Source organism: Monopterus albus, unplaced genomic scaffold, assembly GCF_001952655.1.
Source record: "Monopterus albus unplaced genomic scaffold, M_albus_1.0 scaffold20.1, whole genome shotgun sequence".
In the NCBI taxonomy this organism is placed as follows: Eukaryota; Metazoa; Chordata; class Actinopteri; order Synbranchiformes; family Synbranchidae; genus Monopterus; species Monopterus albus.
Genome location: NW_018127900.1, coordinates 2,805,193 through 2,817,380, shown reverse-complemented (window position 1 = coordinate 2,817,380; position 12,188 = coordinate 2,805,193). Strand labels below are relative to the sequence as shown.

Below are 12,188 nucleotides of genomic sequence, written 5' to 3'. Positions count from 1 at the left end.
TTCTCAGTTGAAGAAACCAAAGCAGCAGAAAAGACAGTTACATTTAGATCAGGTTAATTGTATTTCCATCGCTTTCTCAAAGCAACACTTGTTCCCACACAGCATGCCATCAGCAGCACATAAATGGGCCTTAAAGGTTGAATACCACAAAAACTTTACTGTAACTGTACATTCTTCAAGCCTAACAGGCATATTTAAGACTAAAGGCATCCACTGTTGCCTCCTGAAGTTGATAAAATCCTTTAATTCTGCCAGAGCTAGACTCCTGCTGGTACCCACAGCGGGACAACCCGTTTCATTTGTTTGCACAGTAACTGTGGAGATCGATTACCTTCAGTCAGTCCCTGACAGATTTATAGGGATCAGGTCAATATGCCTAACCTGAGATGTTCAGTGCAGTCTTTTTTCCAGCAACCAGTCAGTGAATCCTTGTGTTGCAGAACCCTATTTGCACATCTGGCAATACTCTAAAAAAAACAATACAAAAAGCTAATGAAAGTTCCTATGCAGTATAATGTAAAAGATGACGGCTCTTCGTAACCACCCCAAAAAAACGTGCTACGTTTCCATCATTGATGTGTGATCGATCAATAGTTTTACCAGTGAAATGTCTCACTCTTTTGGGAGTTGTCGGAATGACTCAGAAGCACTTAGCTCACTCTAATTATCCAGTGGTGTTACACAGCGATGCCTCTTTACCTCATAAACAATCTGCGGCTAACAGCAGACAGCGTGTTTGTCTGTTTGTCCACCAACTGCAGTGGGGTCACAAACCAGACAACAGCGAGTTTCATTTTGTCCTGTCCTAAGAAAAATATCAAATCAAATCCTCAACTGGAACCAGTAACAATCCATTACTTAATTGTTCAGCTCTCAAGTAGAACTGTTACCAAACACACACATACACATTAAAGTGGATGTTTTGTGGTTCATGTGAAGCAATGTAGTTATAACAGGGACGGGACAGGACACACACACAACAAAAAGGATCAGAGAGATAAGGAAACACTGCCAAGAAGAGATATGAGTACTACCATCACTGGGTGGGGCTCCTCACAGACAGACCTGATACCAGAGCAAGAGAGAATAGAGATCAGTGGATGATGCCTACAACAAGGTTATCCACATGCAACAAGGTCACATTGCTCTACATGCAAAACATGATTAGCCTGAAGGTGACCAGCAAGGACTGAAACAAGGCTACGCCAGCTGGATTGGAACACAACTGACTTCACTACTGGAGCAGCACTACTGTGTACAGACTGAAAGCGTTTCTGCAGTATTGTGTGCATGTATTTATAAATGCTGTCTCATTCCTATTTTTTGATTGCACACATTTCCTCTTTGAAATTTTTATTGCTCTATTTTTGAATTCTTTACTCTGTTATATTCTATTCCAGTTGCCTTACAACACATTGAGAGCCTCTGTACTGGAGTCAGATTCCTATATGTTCAAACATACTTGGCCATTAAAGACAATGTTGATTTTTATTTACATAGCAAAAAAGCAACAAACCAGTAAGCAGCCTGCAAAGATAAAACACAAATCAGTGTTATTTCAGGGCATGCTGCTCAAAGACATGCTAAAATATCACCATTACCACCCACCATACAACACCACGTACACACACACACACACACACACAACTATAAACAATACAGTGGGAAGGCACAGCACGATCCAGCAATACAATGTAATCTTAGTCATGTCGCCTACAGCAAAGAGGGCCTGAAATCCATTCATGCAACTCAGTTCACCCAAGTGTGCCTGTTCCTGTCCCAGTCTGGCTTGACATCCTGTGAGGTGACCCTCACAAAGGCAAGATGCATGGTAGCCTCGATGTTGATGCAAAATTTACTTGTAGTCTGTAGAGAACTGCAATGATTCAGCACAGGATCTCAAATAAGCTTCCTGTACAGTATCAACTTCTTTACAGAGGGAAAGCAACAGCCACAGTGGGGGCAATTTACTTGTACAGTCAGCACTGGCATCCCTATTCCCAGGAATTAGTCTAAGAACTGTACCTGGGGCCCCAAGTCCCTCGAGTGAGTTGATTTGACATTTCAGAGCAGGGCCAAAGCCCGGGGAAGATTAAACAAATTAGCCCGCTGACGTATGAGCATGACAGTCGGCAGCGGGGGTGTAAGAATGCTACATGTAAAATGTTCGCTACAGTTAAATTCCAGTGGTGGAGGACAGAATGGAGGCAAAGCTGAAATGAATAAATTTAGATCCTGGTTACTCCAGTGGAGGTAGAGGAACTGCATTCTGAAAAAGGCTCCTGCTCACTGGGGAAAGTTTCTCTGGTGGAAACAGGGCTTCTGTGACTGCATGTCTGGGCCACCATTCTGGGTATGTCCTGAACTTTGTTTTTAGTGTAACTGCCATCTGTCAGATCTGAAAATCTCATTGAGAGAGCCTAGTGTGGCATGTGCATCTATGAACAACTGTAAGTACAAAAACATACAAATCCCTTAATGACAAGGCTCCAGCGTATCTTAAAGACCTCGTAGAGCCTTATCATCCTAACAGAGCACTTTGCTCTCAGAGTGCAGGTTTACTTGTGGTTCCTAGAGTCCACAGAAGCAGAATGGGAGGCAGAGCCTTTAGCTATCAAGCTCCTCTCCTATGGAACCAACTCCCAGTCTCAGTTCAGGAGGCGGACACCCTCTCTACCTTTAAGATTAGACTTAAGACGTTCCTTTTTGATAAAGCTTATAGTTAGGGCTGGATCAGGTGACCCGGAGCCTTCCCTTAGTTATGCTGCTATAGGCCTAGGCTGCTGGGGGGCCCCATGATGCTCTGAGTTTCTTTCCCCTCCCCTCCTGCTCTGCTCTCCTCTCCTCTCTCTCCCTATGCTTCTATATGCCACCATTACACATCACTAGACGAGCAGTCACCAGCCACATTGACCTGATCAGTGTTTGATTGTTGTGTCTTGTTGCTTTTCTTCTTTTGTCTCTCCTCTATCCACTCACCCCAACCGGTCGAGGCAGAAGGCCGCCCACCAAGAGCCGGGGTCTGTTGGAGGTTTCTTCCGTTAAAGGGAGTTTTTCCTCCCCACTGTCACCAAGTGCTTGCTCAAGGGGGATTTGTTGGGTTTTCCCTCTGTAATAATATTGATAACAGTAAGGTCTAGACCTTACTTTGTAAAGTGTCCTGAGATGACTTTTGTTGTGATTTGGCGCTATACAAATAAAATTTATTGATTGGTTGATGTGTGTACACAATGTAAGGTTTAAATATAATAAATCTTTATATGCCTGTAGTAGTTGTATCTGTTTAAGTTCATTTTATTCACTATACTCATTTACTGAGATTCATTAGTTTTGCTTATTTGTCTAACAGCTGACAGTACACAGTTATTTAATCTGTCATCTATGGACACTCACATCAAATTAATACTGTGTCATCTTATGCCAGGTTAATGTATCTGCTTGTGACTTCTTGATGGGTTGGACATATCTCTATGACAGCTTAACGTGTTACACGCCACTTCATGTCACCTTAATGAAGATTGTTGACCTGTTTATGATGTCTGGATGGGTTGAAGTGTACCATTAATCAGAGATATGTGTCAAATGGTATTATTTGCTCATTAGTAATGTCAATCATGTAACCTGGATCTGTCAGCTTGTTATTTGTTACTTGCATGTTTATTAAACATCTTTAGCTACTGACTGCTCGGATGGATTTCTGGCATGTCAGAAATCTGGTCAGCTGTGTTGCAGATTGCAGGTCGGGCCAGTTTAAATGTATAGTGTGAGTTAATAAATAGTATATGATCAATAAGAGTCATACAGTGTGTGACTGACTTAACAGAGAAAAGACATTATGGACAAGTCTGGACACAACCACAGGATTCATACACCATTCCCTATACGCACAGTGCCTTACTGGGCAGGGAGTCCATCCACTAAGTATCAAGTTAGCTCATCCAGCTTGATGGCTGTGCAGCCACGTTTCAGTGAAAAAAAAAATGCAGCTGTTTTTCATTCCACGTTGGATAGTCTGTCATATTCATTCTACCAGTCTCCTAAAGCTCCTTGCTGCAGTACTGAGTTTCAACACATAAAGATATACATTTGGTTTTATTACAGTATCAACAAATGGTGCTGAAAGACTTGATCCGCGAGAGGCTGTTACATCTGCACACACTAGAATTAATGGTGACAAGGTAAAAGCTATCTGGCAGACACAGCATGTTTAAGACGTTCAAGTCAGGGGACTGTAAGGGCTGTTCCAAAAATTTCAGCCTGCATTTCCTCAAGTAGTTCATAGTAGATTTTGGTCTACTTAGGACTATTATCCTGTTGTAGAAGCTAGACTGTTCAGTTTCACTTCCTTGACCAATGCATGACTTTACTGATATTCAGTGAAATCCGTTCTTCCCTATGTCCTTGCAGCCAGTGTCACAGACTGAAAAAACCCCAACAAATTGCCCAGAACTACCCAAACCTTTGCATACAACTGTATTTTAGATGTAACAAAGACTGGGTTTTAACACTGTATTAAATTGGTGACTTTAATTTTGGGAGTAATTCAAGCTTTTTGTAATATTAGTGCTTTGTGACACATTAGCAGTAAGCAGAGCATTCTATTAAGACTGCCAAATTAACTTGCTAGTCAGCTAACACAGTCTTTGAACTGGTTGCTGCCTTTTGTACAGTTTGTCACAACCAGTCATCCATATTTTGTATCCTGGCTAAGAAGAGAGATGTGGCGAGAGGGGGCAAAGAACAGTTTGAAGCAGCTTATGATGTCAGTTCCTTTTGAGTCTCTCTTCACCCTCTAGGAAGAAAATGAATTAAGCAGAGTAGCTTTAAATATATCTTTTTAATAACGTGTGTTTGACTCTGACAGATGCACAAGCATACATAATGGCACTGTTAAGCATAAACACACAAACACCAGTGATCAGCAACCAGGACAACCTCATCATCAGGAGCCAATAAAACCTAATGGCCAAATAAGCTCTAATGTCCCTGTCTGGTTGCTGTATTTTCTTACCTGCTCTACCTTTTGGGGTAGGTTAAGTGATACAAGTCAATTTGCGATGCATGTTTAACCTCCCTGAGTGTTAGTCACAATACAGCACTCCTATACAAAAACCTTGAGGCATCTGATCTCCACACCATAAGGATAAGCAATAGTTTTTGCCTGAAATATATTTTCCACAATGCTCTTTCGTGCTTTACAGATGAATGGTAAACAGTGGAGGATGATCAGGATGAGCAAGGCTAACTGGGCCTTGTTTTATGGTCACACTTAAGCATCAGCAGCATGCACGGTCACACCGGTGGGACCACAAAGTCCTTTTGCTACCAGATGGAGACCTTTATATCTCTAAACGCTTCTTATTATCAATTACCAACTTGAGCCCCGGCTGCGACGACGAGGAGAAGCTACGCAAAGCAGAAATTCCCATTAAGTCTGTCTCATGGGATTAAGAATGGCACATTTTTTACTCACCTGCCCGATGAAAGAGAAGACGAAGCTCACTTCCCGTCTCGGCTAATGTTACGTCCCTTGGCTAGCCCCCGTGGTTTGTGTTGTTGAAGCTGAGCGGAGGGAAAGGAGGCAAAGGCAGCCTTCATTTAAGGCCAGAGGATAGCACAGACACTTAAAGGACTATGATGACGAGACGACACCGTCTTCAAGCCTAGTTCTTCCACGACACACTGATTCTCTTCAACAAACGGGCTTTTAAGCTGGTATTAAACGTGCAGCCCATGGAGATATTTCGTTTTTCGTAAGCCACGGGTTCATGTTCGTCATCACGCACGTCGCGTCAAGTTCCTGCCTCTCACCCCGCCTTGGAGGCGCGACTCAGCCAATCAGGAGCGTTCTCGAAGTGACGCAGTCCTCCTTCCCTCCTCGGTCTAGATGCCTAACATTCTGTTGCATAAGCTACCCATACTTTTTCTGGAGCTCTACAGTTACTTAACAAGAGCATTCACTGCCCTCAGAAATATTAAAATGTCGTATTTCTGCTCGCCTTCAACTGTGCCATTAGTCTTATGTATTTCATCACACTGCCATCTGATGGTTGTTTATTTGCACTGCCGTTACTGGCCTATATCCACACATTTGATGGGGTATTTGCCCTGGCATAACCAAGTTGGCACAAGATTGGATAAGAAGTCTACTAAAGCACTGTTTTGAGGTACTTTACTTGAGTGTTTCCATTTTATACTACTTTATACTTATGTACAAACTAATAGAAGGATTACTGATGAGATCTATACCAGGCACATGGCCACGGTACCAAAGGACCCCTGGGTCAGAGCTACTGATGTGATTGCTTTATCATCTGAATGTAGGAAGGAAATGTGCATTAAAAAAAGGAGAAGGCACAGCTGTCAACAGCATCTTTAATTAACTGACATCACAAAGATCCTACTATACTGTACGTAATACTGTGGCACTTAGAGTCAGCATGCTCAGAGATACTGAAGAACCAAGATAAAACCTTCACTTGGCTTGAGGACACTCTTTTAATAGGTCTTTGTTTCTTCACAGTACTGCACAGACTAACTTAGCCAATCTGACCAGCTAAACATAATCTTCCAAATACAAAAACGAAAGAAACATCTGAATATCTATATAAATTCTGTGAGGAGCTGTTACTAAACATGGTGTTAAACTGATTAACACAGAGATTTCTTAAAACAAATTCTGGTCCTATTCCATCACTGAGTGCAGCACAGATGAGACCAATACTGCGTAGGATATACAACTATTAACTATACATATATACATACACACTGGCTTCCATCAGTGGTGTACATGTGCAGGTATCTACAGTGCATATAATACATAGTCTTACAATTGTAGTGCAAGCTAATTCCACATCACATATTTGAAGACAGACATGCTTTATGTCATTTCTCTTTTTCAGTGTCACTGTGATTTGTTTATTATTTTACATGCTGCTCTTTGTTCACTTCATCCATTGGTCTAAGACCTCTTGAGAAAACAGCAGGTCTGTGTGTGTATGTATAAAAGAAAGTGTGTATGATAGTGAGGCAAGGTGGAGTAGTGTTAAAGGTAGCATCCTTGTGTGCTCAGGTCAGTGGATTCTTGTAAGCTTCTTCAGTCCTTTTTGGTTGTCTGATGATAAAAGCACAAAAGGCTCTTCGGTTTCTTCGCTGCGGACACAAAAATACACTGGATGTGTGGGGACTTTACCCAGGAAGCTCTTCTTTTCTACGCAGCAATCATTTTTATCCAGAAGCAGTTGCAAGATACAGCTAAAGAAGCATGGCAAGAAAGGCAAAAAAACATCTACTTCCTCCATCTTTACAGTGCATCCATTATTGTATGTGCCAGGATGTCATGTTTAGTGTGAAGGTATGGGTGTGCTGTGTTTGTGTGTGAGTTGTGCTCCTGGGCTAATGAAAAACAACAGCTGAGAGCATCCTGATTCCTCATATCACATTCTCAAACAGCTGCATGGAGTTCATGATGTTCTCGTCCTGGAAAAAATGATAAGAAAGTTCAGGGGCCTATTCCAGAAACTATTTTAAAAACTGGGAATTTAACCTTGGACTCTGAGTTCAAAAACCCTGAAATGGCTAACTCAGAGTTTTTAGTTACAGAACAGCCAAACAGAATCAGTTCAGCCATCTGAGTATGTTTTAGTTAAATAAAGCTAACATCATTCACCATGGCAGTGGGTAAATAAAAAGCAGAGTTTCCATACTAATCCAGTGGAGGCAGAAATATAATATGACAATGTACATTTATTTTTAGAAACACACCAGCATCCAAAAAAGAGCCTGAGATGGAGAAAAGTCAGTATATTGTATTTAGTGTAGTCGCAAACCTGAATTCCCTTGATGGATTATAAGGTGCTGTAATCCTACATTAACCTGAAAGGGACAAACTGCTGGTGGCAGCAGAAGATGAAATCATACAGATTAAATATCCATGTAAATTTGTGACTGTACAGTTTAGAATTAGAAAAATCTTCTTAATACCATTGAATTATGGTATCTGAAATGCTTTTAAAACAAGTTCAGACTATATAAAGCCAATATTCAAAAACTTGCTTTTAAAATATTGTTTCAGTGCAAGAAAAGTGACTGACAACATGACAGCTTGGTCAATGGGTTATATAAAAACAAACAGCTGTGAACTGGGGATGAACCCAAAATGTGCAATAGTTGAATGTGAGGACAAGGATCATTGTCTTAGTCTTACTTGCAGTAGTTTTACACAGTGGTATTGTGGTATTTATTGTAAATTGTAATAAAAATGTTTTTAAGATAAAACCTTTTAATAATTTTAATATTAAAGTTAGTGCAATTCTCCTAAAAGAGTATCTAAACTCTTTTTGTATGTCCTTGGCCCTTATGGATTGAGTCATATTAGAACAGCTGCAAAGCTGCAGCAACTTTATTGCTCAATGTTTGAATTTGGGTTAAGTTAAACACACAGACAGATCATCTCAAACTGTCAGGAAAGGTAATGGTGAAAGTGAGGTATTTCTCATAAACACGAGTGATGCTGTAACGTATGGTTGGATACGGATATTAGTGCCTGATTAACCATGACATGATGTTGTCAGGGTCACAGACCTGTTGTACACTTTTTGTGTTGATGAGTAATTGTGATTTTGTCTTTGATAGTGGGACTGGGTGAAAAAGAGTCACCTTCTGACAGGTCTCAATGAACTCTTCGATAGTCACTACACCGTCTCGATTTTTGTCCATTTTCTATGGGGGGGAAAAAAGAAGCAGCAAAACAGAGAGAAAGGACATAGTGAGAGAATTTTACAGAATTCTGTGATGCTACTTTGAGTAGAAAGTGAAAAGAGGTCTTGTAACACTGCACGTGTTTTTTTTAATTTGTGTGAACTCATAACCTGGAAGAACTTGTCTACATGTTCAGAGGGAGCTTCATCTCGCACACAAGGGTAGGTGTACCTCCCCATCATGTCGTAGATCGATTTCATAATCGCCAGCATCTCCTGAAGAGAAGACAGAAGCAAACTGAAAGAGTTAAAACATCAGCTTATTGTTTCTCACCCACTGTGACTAGATTTTTATTTTATAAACTACAATATGTGAATGAAACTCAACTTGAGCTAGACTGGCTACACGTTCTGTGCTGTGGTTCATCGTGCATATACATGTTAGTGATGAGGGCCTCCCATTCCAAACCACACTGCAGTTAAGTTGGATATTTGACAAACATTCACTCCGAATCCAGCAGCATCTTCATACCCAGTTCCTCCCTAACTGTTGCCCAGGCCCTCAGTGCATGTCTAATCCATTCATTTGTAATATTTAACTTGCTCCAAGACTTTCTGTTCATAAGAGGCAGAACAGACTGTTTCTACTGTGTTGGAGGAATCATCTCAATTATGACATTTGCATGAGGTCAAAAGGTTGCATATCCCATTATTCACAATACCTCTTTGGTGATGTAGCCATCCTTATTAATGTCATAGAGGTTAAAGGCCCAGTTAAGCTTCTCAGTGACCGAGCCTCTGAGCAACACTGACAGGCCGATGACAAAATCTTCAAATCGGATTGAGCCATTTCTGTCGATGTCAAATGCATTGAACAAGAAGTGAGCGTAGGTGGTTGCATCTGTGGACAAAAGGAGTCAGTGTCAATGATGCAGCGTCCCATTTTTCGACAAAGCACCAAAAACTGCTAAATAAATAAATAAAATCCATTTATTGGAGTTGGAGGGGAGAGTTGGACATAATGTTTTACTCCCGGGGTTATTAATATTTGCTTTGAGAGACAATTTTTATTAACTACAATTTAATGTTTTTGAAGATACTTCTTGTTTTTCGCCTGAATGGGCGATTCAACACAACAAGTTCTCAAACAAAACACAGAGACAACTCACCTACACACATAAAAACAATCCAAAAACACAACTTTTAAAAGGACCTAGCTGGCCAGCAATGTCCAACACCACAAAGGCACATTATATGTAAAAAAAAAGACAGAAGCCAAAATTACAAGTGCATTTTTGTTAAAATTTTCACACAACCCCCAATAAGCGAGAACAAGAAAGGAGACTGTTTTATTGTCTAACCTCCTTGGGGAAAGAACTGAGAATAGATAGACTTGAATGTCTCCTCATCAACCATCCCACTGGGACACTCCTGCTCAAGAGAGGAGGAAAAAATAGACATATTAGAATAATTCAAGTCTATATAAAGCATAGTAATAGCAGCAAACTAATTAGAAGCATACGTTCTTGAAGCCTCGATACAGAGACTGAAGCTCCTTCCTGGTGAATTTGGTCTGAGCCTGCAGTTGGTCCAGCCCCTCCGGTTGGTGACGCACTGTTGACAGCTCCAAATCACTGTCGCTGCTGTCTGTGGGAGAAAGAGAGAGAGAGAGAAAAAGAGATGGATAGACAGACAGGGAGAGAGAAAAGAAAGAGAGACAAGTGATGTAGAGAGGGAAGGATGAAGAGGAGAAGAGGGAGGATGGGGCAGACTTTGAGTGTGTGGATGCAGGTCAACATTCAGGAAGGGGCGGGATCTCACATTCATCAGAAAGGCATTTATTATAGAGCAGGTGGGGAAAACGTGTGAGTGTGGGCAAAAGATTTACAAAAAAAAAAAACAGAAACAAAATGCAGGTGAATGAGGGAGTTAAAAACAAGAGGAGATACTTTCCTTATGATGGAACTGTCACCTAACAACTATGGTTTTGATCTTTAAAAAAGCCATGGCAGAAAATCCGAATTTGAGAAATTCAGTTGAAGACAGAACATATCACAAATGCACAAGTCAGTGTTAGGGGATTATTGGTTACCAGTTCACACACACTAAGAGAGCACTGCACGTCTGGGAAAACAACATTCAAAAAAAGGAGGGAAGTTTTCTTGCACTAAAGTTAAGTTTCTTTCTATGGGTACCATACTCACCATCTTTAGACAGAGAGAACAGAGGAGGAGAAGGAGGAGGGGTGTGGACACCAAGATGGAGTGAAAGAGTAAATGGAGAACAGTGAGAAAGTGATAGCAAGAGGAAGAAAAAACAAAGCAAAGAAAACAAGTCAAGTCAGATCGGACACTGAGAGGTTTCTATGATGGGTGCTGAGCAGTCCAGCAGGAAAGACTCAAGCTTGATTCTGATAAAACATCCAGCAGAGCAGTGAAATGTGATATACTGTGAAACATAAACAAAAACTACCAAGAAGGGAACTGAAGAAGGGAGGTGAACCACTCTTAACTAAGACAGTTAGTTCAGTCCTGCACAAAGTGAGAAGGAGGCGGCAGGAGACGACCTCTGACCTACTTCACCACAAGTTTCTCCCACAGAGAAAATGGGACAATGTGCAAAATACAAAATCGGTCTCATATTTTAAACTATTCTAAACAAATAGTTAAACCCCAAATTATTTGGTGATGATATTTTTCCCTTTAGTACGAGAGCACAGTAGCTTAACAAAAAAGAAATCTTAACTGAATGGATTGAATAGCTTTTAATGGGATGTTGTTTTTTTTTGATTGATTGATTTTATTCTTTCAAGCATGTAAAGATAGTCGATATGTCAACACACATAATTTCACACATATCCACAAATGCTAATCCTATCCCAATGTGCTTATACCTAGTACATGCTTGAATGGAGTAGGAAGAAGTTAGACTTATCCAGTCCTACCCCATGACATCATCTTACCATCATTGGTTTGCAAGCAGTATCTCTACATAGATAATTTTGTTCTACATCACGCTAGTGATATACTAAAAAATTATTACAGATTGTTAACATTCTTACATAATTACATTCTTAAATAATTATCTTCTACACCACACAAGTAATATACTAAAGAATTATTACAAAGTGTTAACATTCATACACCACACCCACAATGTTCCATCTAATTAATCATTAAGCCTGTTCTTGAATATATCTTGATTGACACATACCTTTATATTTCTGATTAAACTCATCAATTCTATTACTACCTTTTATATCCACACTTAAATTATTCCATAGTTTTACCCCACTTATGGAAATACAAAATCTTTTTTTGGTTGTACGTATAGCATGAATTTTTAAATTTAACTGACCCCTTAAATTGTATCCCCCTTCCCTTTCATTAAATAGTTTTTGAATTCCACCAGGTAATAAATTGCTCCTGGCTTTATACATAAACACTGCAGTCTTATATCCCACTAAATCAAAAAATGTTAACAATTTAG

At 40.2% G+C, this 12,188-nt stretch overlaps 2 protein-coding genes across 13 annotated transcripts in view; both read right to left on the bottom strand.

The window, feature by feature from the left end:
- Window positions 1-5,784, bottom strand: part of slc23a2 (solute carrier family 23 member 2) — a 31,202-nt gene extending 25,418 nt beyond the window's left edge. For 5 of the 7 annotated variants that reach the window (XM_020593738.1, XM_020593733.1, XM_020593737.1 and 2 more), the window contains exon 1: window positions 5,474-5,783. Coding sequence is in view for 2 of the 7 variants with exons in the window: in XM_020593732.1 (XP_020449388.1) it covers window positions 1,035-1,037 (3 nt within the window). In the remaining 5 variants the exon portion in view is untranslated. Of the gene's footprint in view, window positions 1-1,034; window positions 1,066-5,473 lie in introns of all 7 variants that reach the window. The other 2 variants (XM_020593732.1, XM_020593735.1) reach the window with 1 other exon arrangement.
- Window positions 5,785-6,885: 1,101 nt separating this feature from the next.
- The window catches only part of kcnip3b (Kv channel interacting protein 3b, calsenilin), a 42,180-nt gene continuing 36,877 nt past the window's right edge, over window positions 6,886-12,188 (bottom strand). For 4 of the 6 annotated variants that reach the window (XM_020593789.1, XM_020593791.1, XM_020593794.1 and 1 more), the window contains 7 exons: window positions 10,904-10,906; window positions 10,222-10,346; window positions 10,061-10,130; window positions 9,422-9,600; window positions 8,871-8,975; window positions 8,659-8,721; window positions 6,886-7,479 (listed from right to left, as the gene is read on the bottom strand). In XM_020593789.1, coding sequence (XP_020449445.1) covers window positions 7,432-7,479; window positions 8,659-8,721; window positions 8,871-8,975; window positions 9,422-9,600; window positions 10,061-10,130; window positions 10,222-10,346; window positions 10,904-10,906 — 593 coding nt within the window. In that variant the 3' untranslated portion in view covers window positions 6,886-7,431. The remainder of the gene's footprint in view (window positions 7,480-8,658; window positions 8,722-8,870; window positions 8,976-9,421; window positions 9,601-10,060; window positions 10,131-10,221; window positions 10,347-10,903; window positions 10,907-12,188) is intronic. The other 2 variants (XM_020593790.1, XM_020593793.1) reach the window with 1 other exon arrangement.